Source organism: Meles meles, chromosome 7 (assembly GCF_922984935.1).
Source record: "Meles meles chromosome 7, mMelMel3.1 paternal haplotype, whole genome shotgun sequence".
Classification (NCBI taxonomy): domain Eukaryota; kingdom Metazoa; phylum Chordata; class Mammalia; order Carnivora; family Mustelidae; genus Meles; species Meles meles.
Window position 1 is genome coordinate 86,520,429 of NC_060072.1, and position 22,073 is coordinate 86,542,501.

Sequence of the window (22,073 nt, forward strand, 5' to 3'; positions counted from 1 at the left end):
TAAAAAAAAAAAAAAAAAAACTGTAAAGGAAATGAATGCCTTTGATGGGCTTATCAATACACTGGACACAACCAAGGAAAGAAACAGTGAGTTTGAAGATATGTCAACAGAAACTTCCCGAACTGAAAAGCAAACAGAAAAAAGAATAAAAACAGAATATACACATACAATAGATAAAACTTCGTGAGCATAAATAATAGTAAAATAATTAGGAAGAGATGAGTTTTTAGTATTTACTACCTTTACTTTTCATATAATTTATTTAATTGTAAGTTTTGATAATTTTAAACAACCATCTTGTAAAACTCCCGAAAATTTAAGAGGTAGCTCAAAAATCAGTATGAACTGGTTCAGCACACCACTGCCTAAAATAACTTAAAGACTCATCGGAAGTACCATATTCACATTTAAATACTGTTTGTTTCCATTATATGCTGAATACTGTGCTAAGGAAATTTGCATACATTCTCATTTAATTCTCATAACTCTTAGATACCATTGACATTTTTTAAAATAAACAGAGGCTTAACCTATTCAAACTCAAGATACTGAGAGTATGGCAAAAATAATATGTGAGCCCAAGTCAGTGCTCTTTCTATTCACTGCCTTCTGAAACTTACAATGTAAAAAAGACTAGTGCAAGGAAAAAAGGGTAACTGGCTCTTGATTCCTCCATTTTTCTGAAGTTATTTAACCCAGTCCCATTCCAGCTCTACTGTGAACCCATAAATGCTGTGTCTCCTTAGGTAAAGGGAGTGTTAGTCACAGTAATTCATAGGGCATTACCATGGTTACCAGACTCCAGTGCTCCAGCCTGAACATTCCAGAAGACGACAGGGAGGAGCTGAGATGGCCTTCTTCAACTTATATCTATTGGGATATCAAAATTCCTTTCGGGACAAGAAGAGGGACACAACTGAAGAAACAAGTAAGGGGAATTTGGGTAGAGGCTTAGATGAGCTGCTTCTTGGCCATTTCTTTTTCTACCTTGAGTTAGAGCTTTATCACCCATAATTAACAATTACACCAGTCACCAGCTAAAATTACGGAGTACAGAGATTATCCATTGAGTTTCCCTCTTTTGTCATTTAATATCCTTATTAAGACATTCAGCCTGTTCAACTGAATAAATGTTCATTATTATCCATTTGCTCATTTAGCTAACATTTACTAAAAACAGTTTTGTGCCAGGCTTTCTGTTGGTAATTGGGGACAGATAGGATAAGGTCTCTGCCATAAAGTGGCCATAAAGATAAATATGCAAACAAAAAATTTGCAGTGTAATGTATGACTAAATTAAATATGGAATACTGTGGGACCACAAAAGAGGAAGTACCTGATGCTATTGGATTTGGATGAGCACAGGAGAATCCTTTAGGAAAGACTTCACACAGAATGCTGCCAGGATGATGGGAATTCGCCAAGTCGACCAAAAGAGAATATTGCACAGACAAAGGAACAGAGAGTTGAGAGAGCCATATTCACTGAACTCTTAAGTTCTTGGGTACAGATAAAGTGTAAAGAGAGGTGCTGGGAAGTAAGCCTTATAAACTTGGCAGGGGCCAGGAAATTGAGGATGCTGTTATCTGTGCTAAGCATTTTAATTTTATAGGGAACCACTGAAGGATTTTTAATGGGCAATGGTAAATATCTGATTATATTATCCCACAATGCCTAGCAATACCTAATGCTCTAATGTTCCAATACATAGAGATTTAATAAATACTGGTAGGTAAGTAAATTAATAAATGATATTTGAATAACTAAAACAGGAAGTTAGAGGAGGCTTTGGAGGAGATGTGACGATTGGTTAAGGTCTTAAAAGATAAATTGTCTGAGAGACGCCTGGGTGGCTCAGTCGGTTAAGCACCTGCCTTCGGCTCAGGTCATGATCCTGGGGTCCTGGGATGGAGTCCCACATCGGGCTCCCTGCTCGGCGGGAAGCCTGCTCCTCCCTCTGCCTGCTCTGCCTGCCTCTCCCCCCTGCTTGTGCTCTCTCTCTGACAAAGTAAAGTAAAACAAAAGATAAATTGTTTGAAAGCACAGACGTGGAGGAGAAAGGGTATTTCAGACAGAATGGAGAACATAAGTGAAGGAAATTAAGTGTTGGCAGATACTAAAAGTTTTATTGGGGTGAAGGTAGGGGGTGACTGGTAAGTATAAAACAAAGATTGAGAGAGACTAGTGTAGAACTCTATTAGGTACAATATATCCTTTTTCTAATGACAACAAAGCAGGTGTTTTACATATGCAGCTTTCAGGTAAGGTTTGTACAAAGGGTCCCACTGGTGGACCCTAGAAATCCCTTAATAGCCCCACACCTGCCCTCCCCCTCTGGCCGCCACCCATCCCAGCATTATGCCATGGGCTGCTATTGTCTCCAAATAAGGAGTTCTTCACCCTCTCTCAGAGAAACAAACTTGGCCTATTCCATAAATCTTCCTTATTCCGAGACTAGGCCTCTCCTGGCTGCTCCAACCCTGCCTGCCCCTACTACATAGTTCTCACTATGAGAGAACTAAGCACCAAGCATGGGGTTTTCCTACCCAGTTTGCTACCTAAACTAGTAAACAAAACTGTGTACCAATCCAAAGAGGTCTGAGTTTCATTTCTAATTAATTTTTCTGTAGACTAGGCAGAGAGAAAGACTTCACTTTATAAAACTATGGGGTAATAGGGGCACCTGGGTGGCTTAGTAGGTTGAGCACACAACTCCTGATTTCAGCTCAGGTCATGATCTCAGGGTCTTGAAATCAAGCCCCATATTGGGCTCTGTGCTCAGCAAAGAGTCTGCTTGAGATTCTCTGCCCCTCCCCCCTTATACTCACTTGCACGCACAAATTTTTTAAAAATAAAACTATGGGGGTAATAGGAAAGTATCCTGTTATCATCTGCGTGCCCAATTTTTTTCATGCCACTGGCAGAGTATCAGAGACTGGAGGTTTGGCCAAAGAGTTGGCCTAAGATGTAAGGTTAGAAGGAAGACTAGACATCAAATTTGTCACCCCTACATTGTTCCCCCTCCCCTGTCAATTTTTTTTTTAATATTTTATTTATTTGACAGAGAGAAATCACAACTAGGCAGAGAGGCAGGCAGAGAGAGAGGAGGAAGCAGGCTCCCTGTGGAGCAGAGAGCCAGACGTGGGGCTCGATCCCAGGACCCTGGGATCATGACCTGAGCCAAAGGCAGAGGCTTTAACCCACTGAGCCACCCAGGCGCCGCTCCCCTGTCAATTTTATACTCTCTGCTTACCTCAAGATTTAGACAGAGGAGGTCCACTTGCTAACTTCTGTTTAAAAATCCAAAATTTTGGTTGTTCAAAAAACTTAATAATATGAAGCTATTTATTTAGTATGTACTGTATGCCAGGCATTGTGCTGAACATTCCACATGCATGATTCCATTTAATTCTCTCAACATGTCTGTGAGGTAGGTATTACTAGTCCCTTTTTACCAGGAAGGAAACTGAGGCTCAAACAGGTTAACTTATTTACACAAGGTCAGTGATAGAGCCAGAATTTGACTCCAAATTTCAAACACGTATTGTTTGCGCTCATTTTTAAACAGTAATGGGAACAAATGACTCAGATTTTTTGCTATGAGTGGGCCACTATACAAGTGATTGATGATCAGCCTTTCTCGGAAAATCTGTTAACTCCTAAACCCTGAATTTGAATGTCAGGTGGGCTTTATGTAAAGTTGTTCACTATTCCCTAATAGGTGGTTCTCAAGATTCCCAGGAGCCCACCATTCACTGGAGCTGAATGAGTGGTAACTTTTTGCTCAGCTAATGGGCAGAATTGTTGATTTGGGAACTCTTCCATGGAGTCACTGCTTTGTAACCTTCTCTCATACCCCTGGACAACTTACCTAGAAAGTTAAAATTCTCTAGCCTTAGAGTGGTATTCTGCAAGCATGGGGGAAAGAACTAGTTGGGTTCCTCCTCCCCTCTTTTTGTCTCTCTCATACACACATATGCACACACATCACAGAGTCATTATTACAAGGTCTATTGTATGCAGATATCAAAACAATAGTTTGGTGTTTTCTGTGCTTAAAACTCAAACTTTGCTGGAGTTGTTGGTGAAACCAGGGGTAGAAGTTTATCCACATCTTATTGCTCCATAGAAAACTAGGAAGTTTCACTTCTGGGACAAGAATTTAGTGAAACCACCATTTGACAAGGCAATTAGTACACTGATTCCATCTTTCCAGGAGGCGTCTTGAACTAACTATGGTCCATCTGACCCTGGAGTGTGGCTAATTAACACCCATAAACTTGTGACTACCAACTACAGATCCCTGGTATAAACCTGCTAATAGATATCAAGCTAGCAAGTTCAGATCAATTAATAAGTGCTATATAATGCAAGTTGAATATAATTACAGTTGACCCTTGAACAACTCAGGGGTTAGGGACACTGACCACCCCTGCCCACAAAGTCAAAAATCTGCATATAACTTTTGACTTCCCAAAACTTAACTACTAATAACCTGTTGATCAGAAGTCTTACCGAGAACATAGGTTGTCCAATTAACACATATTTTGTATATTTTTTATATTGTGTTCTTACAGTAAAGGTAGAGAAAAGAGAATGTTATTAAGGAAATCATTAGAAAAAAAAAAAGGAAATCATTAGAGCAGGCACCTAGGTGGCTCAGTCAGTTAAGCAGCTGACTTCGATTCAGGTCATGATTTCCAGATCCTGGGATTGAGCCCTGTGTCAGGCTCCCCACTCAGCAGCAATTCTGCTTCTCCCTCTCCCTCTGCCTCTCCCCCGCCATTCGTGCTCTCTCTCCCTCCCTCTCTGAAATAAAATCTTTAAAAATAAAATTTGAAAATCCTAAGAGAAATTACATTTAATAATATTTAATTTTCTTTTGTAGTGTATTAAAAACATCCATGTAGGGACACCTGAGTGGCTCCATCAGTTAAGTGTCTGCCTTTGCTCAGGTCAGGATCCCAGGGCCTGGGATCGAGTCCCACATCGAACTCCTTGCTCAGTGGGGAGTGTCTCTCTCTCTGACAAAAAAAAAAAAAAAAAGTTTTGTTTTTAAAATAAAACAAAACAAAAAGGCATTCTTTGGGAGATTGCCCAACTGTATCTTCAAATGTTCTGTGTCCCATGCAGTTCAAAACCATATTGTTCAAGGGTCAGTTGGACAGGAGACTCTTAGACAAATAATTGGTCAAAGATTACATTGTAAATTGGAAAATCAAGAAAAGATACATACCTTATACATTTTAGTTTCACTTAATGCATGTAACTGTAGATTCACCAGGTTTTTGATATGGTGCCAATTCCACATCTTTGAAAATGTGTCTGTTGATGCGTGCCATGGTCTTGCTTGCTCCCATAATGCATCATGTATAATTTCCATTTGGGTCTGTTTAAAGTGGAGTCAAGCATTTGCAAAGCAAACTTATTTTATTTTATGATTTTTGTATTTTTCAAAACTTTTAGTTATCTTCCTCATATCTAATCAGAAAAATTTAAAGTTTTCTATGTAATTCTCAGGGCACCTGGGTGGCTCAGTTGACTAAGCATCTGACTCTTGGTTTTGGCTCAGGTAGTGATCTCAGGGTCATGGGATCGAGCCCCACACTGGGCTTTGTGCTCAGCAGAGTCCGCTTGTCCCTTTCCTTCCCCCTCTGCCTCTTTCCTGGACATGTGTACATGCTTTTTCTCTCTCTCTAAAATAAATCTTTTAAAAAATAGTAATCTTTGTAATTCCTTTTCAAAGCAATATTAAATGTAATAATGCTTAAGAGCTTATAATGAAAACGAGTCCTCTACCCCAGTCCTTTCACCTCCACTCTACAGAGACAAATTTTCAACTTTACAGTTGTTTTTTTGGCACTTAACCTTCCTACTTCTAAGGAAAATGCTCATATGATATGTATTGATTTATCCATTTTTGGCCATTATATATTGCCTTCCTGAGCTCAATCCCATCATGACCTGAGCCAAAGGCAGACATTTAATCAAGTGAGCCACCCAGGTGCCCTAAAGAATTTAGTTTTCTTATGCCATACCCCGTGCTTCTCCTCTCCCACCCTGATTTTAGTCATATCATATCATAGTACCCTGATATAGTCATATCACAGTTTTAGGTTTGTGGTAGGCAAAATTCTAAGAACGACCCCACAATGAACTTTGCCTCTATATGATCCCCTCCCTCTTTGGGTGTAGGTAGAACCTCTGAATATTATGGATACCATGCTCCTTGATTGTTACTTTATATGGAGAAAGGGAGATTATCTAAGTGGGCCTAATCTAATCACATAAGCCCTTTAAAAGCAGTGTTTTCTCCAGCTAGCCCAAAAGAAGAATTCAGAGATTGGAAGCATGAGTGGAATTTGACACATCATTGCTGGCTTTGAAGATGGAGGGGGCCACATGCCAAAGAATGTGCGTGGCATTTAGGAGCTGAGATTGGCCTGGCTGACAGCCAGCAAGGGCTCAGCCCTATAACTGGAAGAAACGGAATTCTGCCAACAACCTAAAAAAGCCTGAAAAATAGATTCTTCTTTAGACCCTCCACATAAGACCCCAACCCAGACCAACACCTTAATTTTAGCATTAGGAGACTGAGCAGAGGACCCAGTCAAACCTGCCCAGAATTCTGACTTACAAAACTGTGAGGTAATAATGTTTCAAGCCACTAAGTCTGTGATGCAGCAATAAAACATGAATAAAAGTTAAAATCAAGTCTTGTAGTGCTAAAAACTGTTCACTGATGGGGCACCTGGGTAGCTCAGTCAGTTAAGTTTCTGACTCTTGGTTTTAGCTCAGGTCATGATCTCAGGGTCATGAGATCAAGCCCAGTATCGGGCTCCAAGTTCAATGTGGACTCTGCTTGAGATTCTCTGCCTCTCTCTCTAAAATAAAGAGATAAAATCTTTTTAAAAGTTGTTCACTGCTAAGCCAAATAATGTCACTATGATAACTTTTGTTCAACCTTTTGCTTACCCCTAGAGTTAAGAATTGCCACCATTTTTCGTTTGCTTGGTTCTTGGTATATTTATTATTTGAGAGAGAAAGAGAGAGAGAGTGCGTGTGAGAGAGAGCATGAGAGGGGAGAAGGTCAGAGGGAGAAGCGGACTCCCCATGGAGCTGGGAGCCTGATGCGGGTCTCGATCTTGGGACTCTGGGACCATGACCCTGGGCAGAAGGCAGTCGCTCAACCAACTGAGCCACCCAGTTACCCCTTGATATATTTATTATTACTTTTTTCCCCAAATATTTCAACAGCTCTGTCAAATGCCCAATATATTTTTTTCAATCACTCAAAACAATAAATTCATTCTATTTTTATTTCTAACTGCCTCTCACCTACTCCGTCTAGACTGTTCACTCTCTAAGCCTGGGGAATAGCTCTAGGCCATAGAATTTGCTTTTCCCTCTCTCCAAGGTTTTATTTCCTGATTCCTGGAACCATGTTTTCTTTCTTGGTTTACTCCCTCCCTTACCTGGAATATATCCTTGAATAACTTTCAAAGAATGTATAGGAGGTATATTTTTGAAGCCAAAATGGTTTTATTCTACCCTCACACTTGATTGTCAGTTTTTCCAGATGTGAAATTCTAGGTTGAAAATTCTCATTTTCTGAGAATTTTGAAGGTATGTCTTTATTGTCCTCCAGCTTCCAGTTGAATTCTTTTGTATGTGACTTATTTCTCTCTGGAAGCTTCTAGTTTTTTGTTGTTCCTTGATGTTCTGAAATTTCTTAATGATGGAACTTGCTGTAGGTCTTTTTTCATACATTGCAATAGGTACCGCAAGAAGTTTTTCAATCTGGAAATTTGTGCTCTTCATTTCTGAGAAATTTCCTTTAATGATTATTAATTTATTCTCTATTTTCTCTCTCTTGTCTTTTTGGAATTTCTGTTTTAGGGACACCTGTGTGGCTCAGTCCATTAAGCGTCTGCCTTCTGCTCAGATCATGATGTCAGGGTCCTGGGATCAAGTCCCACCTCAGGATCCTTCCTCAGCAGGAAGCCTGCTTCTCCCTCTGCCTGCTGCCCCCTCTGCTTGTGGGCTCTCTGTTGCTGTCTCTTTCTCTCTCTGGTAAATAATAAAATCTTTAAAAAAAACACACACACAAAAAAACTTCTGTTTTGTCAGCTACAAAGCCTGAGATGATCCTCTAACTTAACTATTATTTCTCTTTATTTTGGGGGGGGGTTTAAAAAGGCATTCTTTGGGAGATTGCCCAGCTGTATCTTCAGATTTTCTGTGTTAATTATCTATTGCTGTGTAACAAAGTATCCTAAAACAAAGGCTTAAAAAACATTTATTACCTCACAGTTTCTGTGAATCAAGAATCCAAGGAACAGCTTAGCTAGGTAGTTCTGGCTCAGGGTTTCTCATGTGGTTGAAAACAGGATGTTAGCAGGAGTTTCAGTCATCTGATGGCTGGAGGCCTCCATTCTTCTCTGTTGACAAGACACCTGTTTCACACCACATGGGCCTCTCCATAAGCTGCTTCAGTGTTCTCACATGTTAACTAACTTCAGAGCAGATGATCCAAGAGAGAAGGAAGCCACAATGCCTTTTTATGACCTAGTCTCAGAAGTGACTATCACTTCCACCTTATTCTGTTTGTTTAAAGAGAGTCTCTAAATGCAGCCCACACTCAAGGGAAGGGGAAATAAGCTCTCCTTCTTCAAGAAATACTAAGGAGTTATAGATATATGTGAAAAACCCCACACCTTTGTATCAGAACATTTTATTTTGGTTACTTTGAGTTCCAAGGGCCATTTTTGGTCCTCTGGCTTTTCTTGTCCATACCTTTTCTCTTCTCTTGTCCACACCTTTTCTCTATTCTTCATGAATATTGTACTTTATTTGAAGTTCTGTTCCATGCATTAGCTCTGTCTCCTTTGTGCTCTTTTTCCTATGAGTTTATTTTGGTCTCCTCCTCATGATGACTATTTGTCAAACAACTGTTGATCCTTGGCTCTCCATTATAATTTAAGAATGAGGAACTAAAAGCTCTGTGTGTGGGAGTCCATTGTGGACATCACTGGGAGCTTTCCTCTGGATATCTACAATTTTTCTGGGGAAGGATCCTATAATTGTTTCTCTGGGGATTGGTTAGATGCTTGTCTGCTAGCATACTAGAACCAGGACAGGAGAAGGTGGTATTGAGAGTCTTTTTATGGATCTCAATTTTCACTTAATCATCAGATTTTTAGTCTCGCACCATATGCCATCCCTCACAGTGAATCCTGACTAGGAGTACAGTGCCTGTTTGATTCAATGCCTCCAAAGAAATACTTTTTTTCAGTTTTATTGAGATGTAATTGACAGATAACATTGTGTAAATTTAAGGTATAGAACATGTTGATTTGATATACTTATATATTGCAAAATGATTAACACCATAGTATTAGCTAACACCTCCATCTCATCACATAATTATGCTTTTCTTTTTTTTTAACCTTCTTTTTTGTGCTAAGAACATTTAAGATCTCTTTTAACACCTTTCAAATATATAAAACAATGTTACTAACTATAATCATTGTGCTGTACATTAGATCCCCAGAACTTACTCATTTTAAACTGGAAATTGGTACCTTTTGACCAACATTTCTTCATTTCCCCCATCCCACAATCCTTAGTAACCACCATTCTACTCTGTTTCTGTGAGTTCACAGCTTTGTTAGATTCTGCATATGAGATCAAACAGTATTTGTCTGTCTTTGTCCAACTTACCTGACTTAGCATAATGCCTTCGGGATCCATCCCTGTTATTGCAAATGACAGGATTTCCTTCTTTCTTTGGCTAAGTAATATTTCACTGTGTATATATACCATGTCTCCTTTATTCATTAATCTAACAGACACTTAAGTTTCTGCATCTTGGCTATTATGAATAATGCTGGAGTGAAAATGAGAGTGAAGATAATGCTCCGAGATCTTGTTTTCATTTCCTTTGGATATATATAACGAGAAGTGGGATTGCTGGACAGCAATTGTCTACTTGTGCTACATGTTCTGTAGACAGAGTTTCAGTATTCACCTTCCTGTTCTCAGACCTATTCTTTCCTCATGCCTTCTATGGTACCTGTTACATTATAAGGTTTGGACCTCTCAGGTGAATTAGTCCAATTCTAGTTCTATCCTCCACTGCAGAAACTTAAATTAGAACTTTTTCCATTCTGAAAAGGTTAATTACTACCCCTCTGTCTACTTTCTTTTTTCCAAAATATATTTCTTCTGAAATGCATCTCTGCTCTTGTATCCTTGCCCTCCCTCTCTTTGCCCTTGAAGGTTAATGCCATTGTTGTTATTTTGGTGTCATTTTAGCAAATTTGGGAGAAGAAAGAAACTTACATGGTCTGCCATTTTTTAAAACCTTTATTTGGTGATATAATTTCAAAATTATAGAAAAGATGTAAGATTAGTACAAAGAAATTCCATACACTGTATATCTAAATTAGCCAATTGTATTTAGCCACTTTTACTTTCCCTCACTCTCTCATTCTCTCTCTCTCCAAATATATAATATATATATATCAATATATTAAAAATATATCAACAGATATATTTCAACAGATATATTTCTCATCTAGTTGAGAATAAATTGTTCATATTATATCCCTTTACTCCCAAATATTTCAGTTTGTATTTCTTTAGAATAAGAACATTTTCTTAAGGACCATTTCCTTACACCACACATGAAAATAGACTCAAAATGGATGAAGGACCTCAATGTGAGAAAGGAATCCATCAAAATCCTTGAGGAGAACGCAGGCAGCAACCTCTTCAACCTCAGCCACAGTAACTTCTTTCTAGGAACATCACCAAAGGCAAGGGAAGCAAGGGCAAAAATGAACTATTGGGACTTCATCAAGATCAAAAGCTTTTGCACAGCAAAGGAAACAGTTAACAAAACCAAAAGACAACAGAATGGGAGAGGATATTTGCAAACGACATATCAGATAAAGGGCTAGTATCCAAAATCTATAAAGAACTTATCAAAATCAACACCCAAAGAACGAATAATCCAATCAAGAAATGGGCAGAGGACATTTCTGCAAAGAAGACATCCAGATGGCCAACAGACACATGAAAAAGTGCTCCACATCACTCGGCATCAGGGAGCTACAAATCAAAACCACAATGAGCTACCACCTCACACCAGTCATAATGGCTAAAATTAACAAGTCAGGAAACGACAGATGCTGGCGAGGATATGGAGAAAGGGGAACCCTCCTACACTGTTGGTGGGAATGCAAGCTGGTACAACCACTCTGGGAAATAGCATGGAGGTTCCTCAAAAAGTTGAAAAAAGAGCTACCCTAAGACCCAGCAATTGCACTACTGGGTATTTACCCTAAAGATATAAATGTAGTGATCCGAAGGGCCACGTGCACCCAAATGTCTATAGCAGCAATGTCCACAATAGCCAAACTATGGAAAGAACCTAGATGTCCATCAACAGATGAATGGATAATGACGAAGTGGTGTATATATACAATGGAATACTATGCAGCCATCAAAAGAAATGAAATCTTGCCATTTGTGACAACATGGATGGAACTAGAGGGTATTATGCTTAGCAAAATAAGTCAATCAGAGAAAGACAATTATATGATCTCCCTGATTTGAGGAAGTTGAGAGGCAACATGGGGGGTTTGGGGGGTAGGGAAGGAAAAAATGAAACAAGATGGGATCGGGAGGGAAACCATAAGAGACTCTTAATCTCACAAAACAAACTGAGGGTTGCCGGGGGGAGGGGAGTAGGGAGAAGATGGTGGGGTTATGGACATTGGGAGAGGTATGTGCTATGAAGTGTATAAACCTGGCGATTCACAGACCTATACCCCTGGGGCTAATAATACATTATATGTTAATTTAAAAAATTTTTAAAAAGAACATTTTCTTAGATAACAACCCACAATCTAGGTATTAAACTCAGCAAATTTTAATAATGATTCAACACTATTATCTAATTATCTATAGTCTACATTACAATTTTGCCAGTGTCCCATTAACGTCCTTTAGAGCAAAACTTTTCCTTCTAGGATCTAATTAAGGATCAGTATTGCATTTAGTTGGCATGTCTCTTTAGTCTGCTTTAATCTGGAAAAATTCCTGTGTTCCTTTGTGTTTCATGACATTGACATTATTTAATAGTACATACAAGACATTTTATAGAATTTTCTGTAATATGGGTTTGTCTGATGTTGCTCATAATCAGATTGGGTATAAATATTTTTGGCAGGAATAAGCAGCAGTATGTCTTCAGTAGGTCCCATCAGGAGGCTCATAATATCAACTTTTCCATTACTGGTGATATTAACATTGGGCTTTTGATTAAGGTGGTGTTTGCCAGTTTTCTCCACTGTCAAGTTGTTATTTTTGTGTTGTAATTTGTCAGGTTACTATTTTTGTTTTGTAGTCTGTAATCATTTCCAGGAAGATACTTGAAAAAATGCAAATACCCTATTTTTCATCAAATTTTTACCCACTAGTTTTAGTATCTATTGATGGTTCTGAGTGATATTATTTCTTCGACAACTGCAAAATGGTAATTTTCTAACTCAAATCTATTTTAACTCAAGGTTTACAGTAATTTGTTACATTTTGAGTTTTTCTAAAACATTCAACTTAGTTTTTATACAAATCACTGCTCTTTTAAAAAAAAAAAAAAAACAATTTATTTATTTGCCAGAGAGAGACACAGCAAGAGAGGGAACACAAGCAGGGGGAGTGGCAGAGAGAGAAGCAGGCTCCCTGCTGAGCAGGCAGCCCAATGTGGGTTCCATCCAGGGACCCTGGATCATGACCTGAGTGGAAGACAGATGCTTAATGACTCAGCCACCCAGGCGCCCCTCACTGCTCTTTTTTTAACACTAATCTGTTAGTTTAATATTTCTTTAAATTGCAAAATTGTAATTACAGAGTAACCCAGTATAAATTTGGGGGGGGGGGAACTCTGCTGACTCTTGGTAACCATGCCGTTTAATTTGTAAGAGCAGAAGTATGCAGATATGCCGAAGAGTAGCTCTCAGCTGCAGCTGGAATGTTGCAGGCATCTTTTAATGTTTTTCAGAGGAAATGAACATTAATTAACCTAGCAAGCTTATTCAGTGGAGGTTCTACTATTTATAATATTGAGCTGTTCACATTTAATGTTCTAAAGTCTGTCAAGAAATTAAAGCATCTCTTTTTTTTAATTAAAGCATCTTAAAGAATTAATTACTAAGAGAAACTTAGATAACCATGTCCTGGACCATGTTGGAGATTCCTGAATGTTTTCAAATTCAGTGTGTGAGTTAGGATATAGGAGAGGGATAAATTTGAGGTCCCTTTCCAGATGCAGTTTAGATTCTTAGAATTCTTTGTGCTGACCTATCATCCAAATGTAATGGTTCCTGGCAAAAATTGAAAAGATTTCCTGAATTTCAGGAAATGCACAGGACCCAGAATTTTAAAAAAATAAATAAAGTCTTTAAAAACAAAACAAAAGGAGCACCTGGATGGCTCAGTCAGTTAAGCAGCTACCTTCACCTCAGGTCGTGATCCCAGGGTCCTGGGATGGAGCTCCACATCTGGCTCCCTGCTTAGCAGAGAGCCTGCTTCTCCCTCTCCCTCTACCTACTTGTGCTCTCTCTCTCTGTGTCAAATAAGTAAATAAAATCTTCAAAAAAAAAAAAAAAAAGCCAGTCTTTTTTTTTTTTTTTTTTTTTTTTTTTTTTTTTCAGAATTATATTCTGTTAAAAAAAAATCTTGAGGGGCGCCTGGGTGCCTCAGTGGATTAAGCCACTGCCTTCGGCTCGGGTCATGATCTCGGGGTCCTGGGATCGAGCCCCACATCGGGCTCTCTGCTCTGCAGGGAGCCTGCTTCCTCCTCTCTCTCTGCCTGCCTCTCTGCCTACTTGTGATCTCTCTCTCTGTCAAATAAATTAATAAAATCTAAAAAAAAAAAAAAAAAAAAAAATCTTGAAAAATAACAGTGTTGGAGGATACACTTCCCAATTTCAAATTTTCTACAAAGCTACAGTAATCAAGACAGTGTGGTACTAGCATAAGAATTGACATATATAGGGGCGCCTAGGTGGCTCCGTGGTTAAGCATCTGCCTTCGGCTCAGGTCATGATCCCAGAGTTCCAGGGTCAAGCCCCACATCGGGATCCCTGCTCAGTGGGAAGCCTGCTTCTCCCTCCTCCCTTTCCCCTGCTTGTGTTCCAGTCTCTCTCTGTGTCTCTCTCTGTCACATAAATGAATAAAATCTTTAAAAAATAAATTGACATATATAGACAGGTCATTGGAATAGAATTGAGAGTCTAGAAATAAACCCTTACACTTATGGTCAATAGACATTAAACAGGGGGCTCAGTCAGTTAAGTGTCTGCCTTCAGCTCAGGCCATAATCCCAGGGTTCTGGGATCAAGTCTTGAATAGCGCTCCTTGCTTGACAGAGAGCCTGCTTCTCCCTCTGCCTCTGCCTGCCACTCCCCCTGCTTGTGCTCTCTGTCCAACAAATAAATAAATTTTTAAAAAAGAATGCCAAGACAGTCTAATAGGAAAAGAACTTTTACAATAAATGGTGCTACAAAAACTGGAAATTCACATGCAAAAGAATGAAATTTGACCCCACATCACACCATGTACAAAAGTTAACTTAAAATGGATCATAGGCATAAATGTAAGAGCTAAAGCTGTTTAAAACTGTTACAAGAAAAATCTTCATGACCTTACATTAGGAAGTGGTTTGTAAGATATGACACCAAAAGCCTAAGTGACAGAAAGATAGATAAATTGAATTTCATAAAAATTACAGACTCTGTGCTTCAAAGAACACTATGAATAAAATCAAAAGTTTGTGGGGTCTTTTTTTTTTTTGGTAAATGTTTGGATTATAAGACATTTAAAATAAATAAGTATGGGATGCCTAGTTGGCTCAGTCACTTAAGCTCCTGACTCTTGATTTTGTCTCAGGTCATGAACTAAGGGTCATGAGATCAAGCCCCCTACCTCAAGCCCTATGCTGGACTCTGCACTCAGCAGGGAATCTGTTTGAGATTCTCTCTCTCCTCCCCTACTCTCTAAAATAAATAGATCTTTTAAAAAAATAAAGTGTAAACCCATGTTAAATCAATTATCACAAGAGAAAAATTTACTAAACAGTTGCTTGGGGAAAAAGCTTTGTGTGCAATATTCAGAGGGAATTTTTTCAAAATTTTGAGACATAATGTTAATACATCATTCCTTTTTTTAAAAAAATATTTATTTGACAGAGAGAAACACAGCTAGAGAGTGCACACAAGCAGAGTGAGTAGAAGAGAGAGAAGCAGGCTTCCCGCTAAGCAGGAAGCCCTATGTGGGGGGGGTTCAATCCCAGGACCCTGTATCATGACCTGAGCCAAAGGCAGATGCTTAAGGACTGAGCCATCCAGGCACCCCAACATTATTCCATTTTTAAAAGCACAAAAAACAATGAAAATAATTCTGTAATACTAACACAAAACTGATAAAGTAACATAAAACATACTACAGAATATAGTACAAAAGAGGAACCCATAGACTAATGTAAGTATAAATGGACAAATCCCACTATCAGATCAAATTCAAGAATATATTAAAGATAATCGGGGCGCCTGGGTGGCTCAGTGGTTTAAGCATCTGGCTTCGGCTCAGGTCATGATCTCAGGATCCTGGGATCGAGCCCCACATCGGGCTCTCTGCTAGGTGGGGAGCCTGTTTCTCCCTCTCTCTCTGCCTGCCTCTCTGCCTACTTGTGACCTCTCTCTCTCTGTCAAATAAATAAAATATTAAAAAAAATAATCATCTACCATCAAATAGGACTTATTCCAGGAATACGATGATTAATATTGGAAAAGATTAATATAATACATAATACCTATGTCACATTATCTCACTAGAAATTAGAAAGGCATTTGGGTGTTTTGGGTTTTTTTTTGTTAAGATTTTATTTATTTGACAGAGATCACAAGTAGGCAGAGAGGCAAGCAGAGAGAGAGAGAGAGGAGGAAGCAGGCTCCCTGCCGAGCAGAGAGCCCGATGTGGGACTCGATCCCAGGACCCTGAGATCATGACCTGAGCTGAAGGCAGAGGCTTAACCCACTGAGCCACCCAGGTGCCCCTGTTTTGGGTTTTTTAAGAGAGAGCATACAAGCTGTGGGTTGAGAGGGGCACGAGGGTCCTGAGCCAAAATCAAGAGTCAGACACTCAACAGACTGAACCATCCAGGTACCCTTGCACGTGCTATTAAAAACACACACACACACACACACACACACACACACACAAAAACCACTTTGTAGGGACACCTGGGTGGCTCAGTCAGTTGAGCGTCTGTCTTCAGCTCAGGTTATGATCTCAAGGTCCTGGGATCAGTCCCATATCAGGCCCCTCAGCCTGCAGTGTTCAAAAATTAGGAGATTTGGGGGCACCTGCGTGGGTGGCTCAGTTGGTTAAGCAACTGCCTTCAGCTCAGGTCATGATCTTGGAATCCCTGGCTCAACTCCCACATCGGTCTCCCTGCTCAGCAGGGAGTCTGCTTCTCCCTCTAACCCCTCCCCTCTTGGGCTCTCTCTCTCTCTCTCAAATAAATAAATAAATAATTAATGCATGAATGAATAAATACTAGGAGATTTTATATAAAACCCACATGTGTGACCCCTTAGAAAGATTAGAACTGGTCACACTGGCCTTAAATTCTCACATAATCACAAACAGCAAAATAGCAGCTTTCCCTTTAGATTGTGTTTCTTAATGAGTTTGCTTTACTCATAAACAACATCTGCCTGGCTCTTACAGGCAAGTGAATTTGCAGATCCCAAAATGGAGAGTAACTGGGTAAGGCCCACTTAAAACAGAGCAATCCTGGAGGTAATGTTTGAGCTACACCCTGAAGAATGAGAATGACCTAGCCATGCATAGAGCTGAGGCTAGAGCTTTATCTTCATAGCAAATTTTAAAATCTAGATGCAACTAAATGCCAAAACTATGGTAAAGCACCTGCAACCCCCACTTTGATCAGAGACTGCTTTCACTGCATCCCAGCCAGAAGCCTGAAACCCATCTCCCACTTCTGAAAAGCCACTTTAATCATGTACACCCTGAAGTATCTGTGCATTCTGCCCATTGTTCTTGACCTCATAATGAAAGGAAACTGGGAACAGTGTTTCTGGTACTACTACCCTTTCCACAAAGACATTCAGGCAATGTGGTTGCCCTCTGCCAAGTTTGGCTTCAACATGTCATTCAGATTTCTACCTAAAATTTCATTCAATAGTAATTATATTCTATTTCCTTCAAGACTTTCGTGCTGCCCCAGAGCTGAAGAGTAGGCCCACACGGCCAAGGTCTGGGGCACAAAGACTGACTCTAGGAGCTCAGTATAAGGCTATGAAACATTAGGAAGTTGGAGTGTTGAGCTCCAGGGAAACCTATCAAGAAAAAGATTCATGTATTTGGCTCTCTCTACCTAGGACATTTAGTCATCTTAGAATAATTAGTACCATAACTACAAATCTCAGGACTCACTCAGGACTACCTGACGATCCTATTATAGTTCTATGGTCACTCTTCTACTCAAGGCAATTATTTCACATCTCTCCCTGAGTCTCTAAAACCCCTCCCCTGTCCTCACTCTGAGCTAATAACTTCCTTGCTTCTGATTTCACTAAGAAAATAGAAGCAATCTATTTCTAGGGGCGCCTGGGTGGTTCAGTGGGTTAAGCCTCTGCCTTTGGTTCAGGTCATGATGTCAGGGTCCTGGGATCAAGTCCCGGATCGAGTCCCGCATCGAGCTCTCTGCTCAGCAGGGAGCCTGCTTCCCTCTCTCTCTGTCTCTGCCTGCCTCTCCATCTACTTGTGATCTCTCTCTGTCAAATAAATAAATAAAATCTTAAAAAAAAAAAAAAAAGACTTTCCATCATCACATCTAACATTCCACTGCATCTATAACTTCCCTCTGGCGCAGTGAATAAAATGACTCCATTTGTGCACTGGATCTGATCCCTTCTCACCTACTCAAGGATTTTCCTTCTGAAATTATGCCCCTCTCCCTCAGTTTTTCCTCCTCCTAAATCATTTCCATCAGTATACAAATGTGCTGTAACATTTTCTATCTGGGAAGAAAAAAGAAGAAAGAGAGGACCCCCCCCTTTGACATTTAAACTATTGTTCCCATTTCTTTCTCCATTCTCTCCCCCTTCCCACCCTTATTATACCACAACTTCTAGAAAGAGGAGTTTGCACTCATCAAGTAGAGAAAAACAACCATGCTGACAAGCCTCACTAATGATCGCTAAACTCAGGTGGGCCTTTATGGCTGCCCAGAAGTTAGACATTTCCTAGTTCCATGCATCCTTTCACTTTCCAGGAGGTCTCCTCATACTGTCTCTTTCCTCAGACCTCCAGTGTCCTAGATCCTCACTTCCAGGTAATAATGTGCTCTTTTTTTTTTTTTTTTAAAGATTTTGTTTATTTGATAGACTGAGCTAGAGAGAGAGCACCACCAGGAGGGGCAGAGAAAGTGGGAGAAGCAGACTCTTCACTGAGCAGGAAGCCCAAGGCTACCTGGGGCTCCATCCCAGGACTCCTGAATCATGACCTGAGCCCAAAGCAGACACTTCACCAACTGAGCCACCCAGGGGCCCTAACTTGCTTTACTTAATAGTTTTCACTGTGAAAACAGAAGCAATTAGAAGATTATTTCTATATCCTCTTACAAACCATATCTACCCATCTATCTGCATCTGTGCCCACATGTCTAATTAAATGAACAGTCCACACACCTATTAAAGCCAACTGCTCCACCTGTGCATCAGATCCCATCTTTTTGCCTAATCAAGGACACTACTCCTCCAATATTATTTGACTCTATTGCATCAATTTTTCCATCTCTGACCATTCCTATATGCATACATGCATGCTACAATTTCTTTCATCTTAAACAAAGCCCTATATTTCCTATTTCCCTGCCCCTATACAGAAAAATCCCTCAAAAGACAAAGTTGTTGTCTCCATTTCATCTCCTCCCAGTCTCTTGAACTCATGCCTGTCAGGCTGTTGCCCCAGTCACTCCACTGAAACTACTACTATCGGATCACCAGGGTTCATATTAACTTACCGGGTAGCTAAGCTCTTAGCTCTCATCTTGTTCAGCAGATCAACAGAAAGGTACAACAGAGCTCAGATTGTTCTGACTCCTGCTACTGCTGAGGTTGCTTGCAATATATGGTTAGCTAGGAGAGGTTTGGGCCTGTGGGCCACCTTATGGGGAGCTTGCCTCATACATTTCTATTTCAGAACTGGTTTGTGAAATTAACCAGGGGGGGCAGGAAGAGTACCAGTAAAATACAGCATTCTGTTCGGCTCCTAGCATATCTGCCTTGCTTGCCCCAGTCTTCCTAATCCCAATTGCTACATCCATTAATTCAAGGAACCCACAGTTCCTAATTCTGCTCACCCTTAGTTCCACAATCCAAACGATCTTGCAGGACTCTGATTTGTAATCCACACTTATCTTCAGAATGATTCTCTGGCTAATTTCACCTTGTCAGCACATTCACTCAGCTGGCTTCAAGGCCCTTCAGCCTGTTCTCCATACTCAGATTAGCCACAATCTTAACCTTACCCTTCAAGCTAGGGCTTTTTAACAGCAACCATAAAAATGAACCTATTAATATTAACACTTTTTCATTCTTAACACTATAACGATATTTTAAATCATGCACAATTTTTCTTTGAAGAAAGATAGGGGTTTTTTTCCTCCTAGTAGGCGTGAGTATATTAACTTTCTACTCAAAGGGGCCCACTCAAGCTTTCCTTATTATCATCATAATGAAAACTCATGGAGGTGAGTCAACACTTGTAACCAAATATTCTACAAGTCTCTGCCTCTTTCCTTTATTTCCTTCTATGATAAAGAACCAAAATAGAAAAAAAAAAAAAAAAAGAGGGAAACAGTATGGAGAGCATACTTTGGTCTATCCTTGACTTCATAAACTCAGGTTTATCAGGTACCCAAAGTTGTTCAGAATCAGGGGGCTAACCCACACTAAGCAAATTCAGAGTGCCCCAGTTTCCTTGCCTGTAAATGGAGATAATAATGCCTTATAGATTTGTTGTGGAGATTAAATGAAATCATGTATGTAATGCACCTAAGACTTAGCACATAAAACTGTACAATAGATAATTGCATGAAAAGTTATAGACCATAATGTATAAGTTACTATATACATGTGGAATATATACCTTTCCTATGACTGGAATAGTGTTGTCCACTTCTCAAGACATACTGGCCAGGAGAGGATACCTGGAGAGCAATATTTTTAACTAATAAATTTCCCTGAAAAGCAACAAATACTGGCTGACTTCAAAGGATTTTTCATCCAGTTATAGCTATCCACAGAAGAACACCCCTGACCAGTGACCAGAACTCACATGTCCACCAATCATAGATTCCTGCCCTCCCAGACTCACCTTTCCTGATCATAATACTGATGAACCCCACAGATTCAGTCCAGCTTCCAGAGTTTGTTCACCTTATGCCCTGGTCTCTTGAATGTCTAAGGTTCTCTTCTCTGTCCTGCCCTGAGGAACTTGGCCCTATATCTGTCCTTTCCTTTGCAAACTCTATCTCACCACCTGCTTTGAACTCTGCTTTCCGGTCTAAGCTTCATACCTAGACAGTCCTCTTGGTCCACATTGTTGTGGTCTTGATTTCAGACAAATTAACTCTTATTTGGCCCTTTGCTGAGACAATTCCCTTCCCCTGTTACATGAAAACCCTCGTCATAACACAAATCTACACACTTGGGACGTTTCCCACTGATAAGTGTCTCAGAGGCAAGTTGATGGTGGTGATAGAAAAAGATTATGCTTGTTTTTGTCTTGAAACAAATGACATTTCCCTGCCCGACTCCCTAGCAACAGCCCTCTAGCCACAGACACAATGACATCCAAGCTCCACGCATCTTCCTCCACTGCTGCTTTTGTCATTCCTCTTCCCCGGAACTCACAGAGTTGCTCTTGCAGTTCTAAATGAATCTCTTCAAAGAAAGACTAAGTCTCAAGTATATGGTAATGTAAAAGTTGAGCATGTCTCGCTTGCGTTCTCATTTTCTGGATCCTCTCAGAAGATATAATAGATGGTTTTCCCCACTCTGGCTGGAATGTTTTTTGCTCAGTCTTCTAGGTTTTCTGATCTCTCCCAACGGCCTGTTTGGTGACCACCTATTAGGAAACAGCTGAGGATGCCATTCTTAGGCTCCAGCAGAGGGCACTGTAGTTCTGGCTTTTCAAACATGAGCGGGCATGGCACAATTCAGGCCAGAATGAACTTGCCGAAGCCCCTAAGCCCCTCTTTTCCAAGTGGGTAAACCTACTGAAGTTATAGACATGGACCCTGGATCGCCTGGGTGGCTCAGTCAGTTAAACGGCTGCCTTTGGTTCAGGCCATGATCCCAGGGTCTTGGGATCAAATCCTGCACCCAGCGCCTTGCTCAACGGGAAGTCTGCTTCTCCCACTCCCACCACACCTGCTTGTGTGTGTATTTGCTCTCTCGGTCTCTCTCTCTGTCAAATAAATAAATAAAATCTTTAAAAAAAAAAAAAGGAACTGTATCTTGGAAACAACCCATATGTCTTGTAGCTGCTACAGACCATCATCCCTATCTGCCTGAAACTAGAGAAGACACTCAAGATACTCATAGCTTCAATCTGCCAAAGTCTAAGGAGTAGGCACCTCCAATATGGGTGACTACATCTGTATAACAGCAAATAGGCAACTTTTTCAGGGAGGCTCAGCCTTTGCTCACTGGTTTTCCCTACTGGGAGTGGTCCAGTCTACTGCAGAGTGGCCCACCAGGTTCAGTCCTCTCTTTTGCACCAGTGCTGGACATAGGAAATGACACTCCACATTTCAGTGGAGTTTGAGGAGGCAGGGATCTGCTTCTGGAACAAGGTAATGGGTATCATGTGCCCCCACCCAATTCGAGGCTGCTTCTAGGGTGAGCAGACCCCTTTGACAGGACCCCCAAGGAGCTGCACACAAGGGATTCTAGCAAGAGGCTAGTTCT

The 22,073-nt window shown here is 40.2% G+C and overlaps 1 protein-coding gene across 1 annotated transcript in view; it reads left to right on the forward strand.

Annotated features, from left to right (window-relative positions):
* Positions 1-849: 849 nt before the first annotated feature.
* The window catches only part of TEX49 (testis expressed 49), a 31,059-nt gene continuing 9,835 nt past the window's right edge, over positions 850-22,073 (forward strand). The window contains exon 1 of the mRNA XM_046011452.1: positions 850-928. Within this exon, the coding sequence (XP_045867408.1) occupies positions 850-928 (79 nt within the window). The remainder of the gene's footprint in view (positions 929-22,073) is intronic.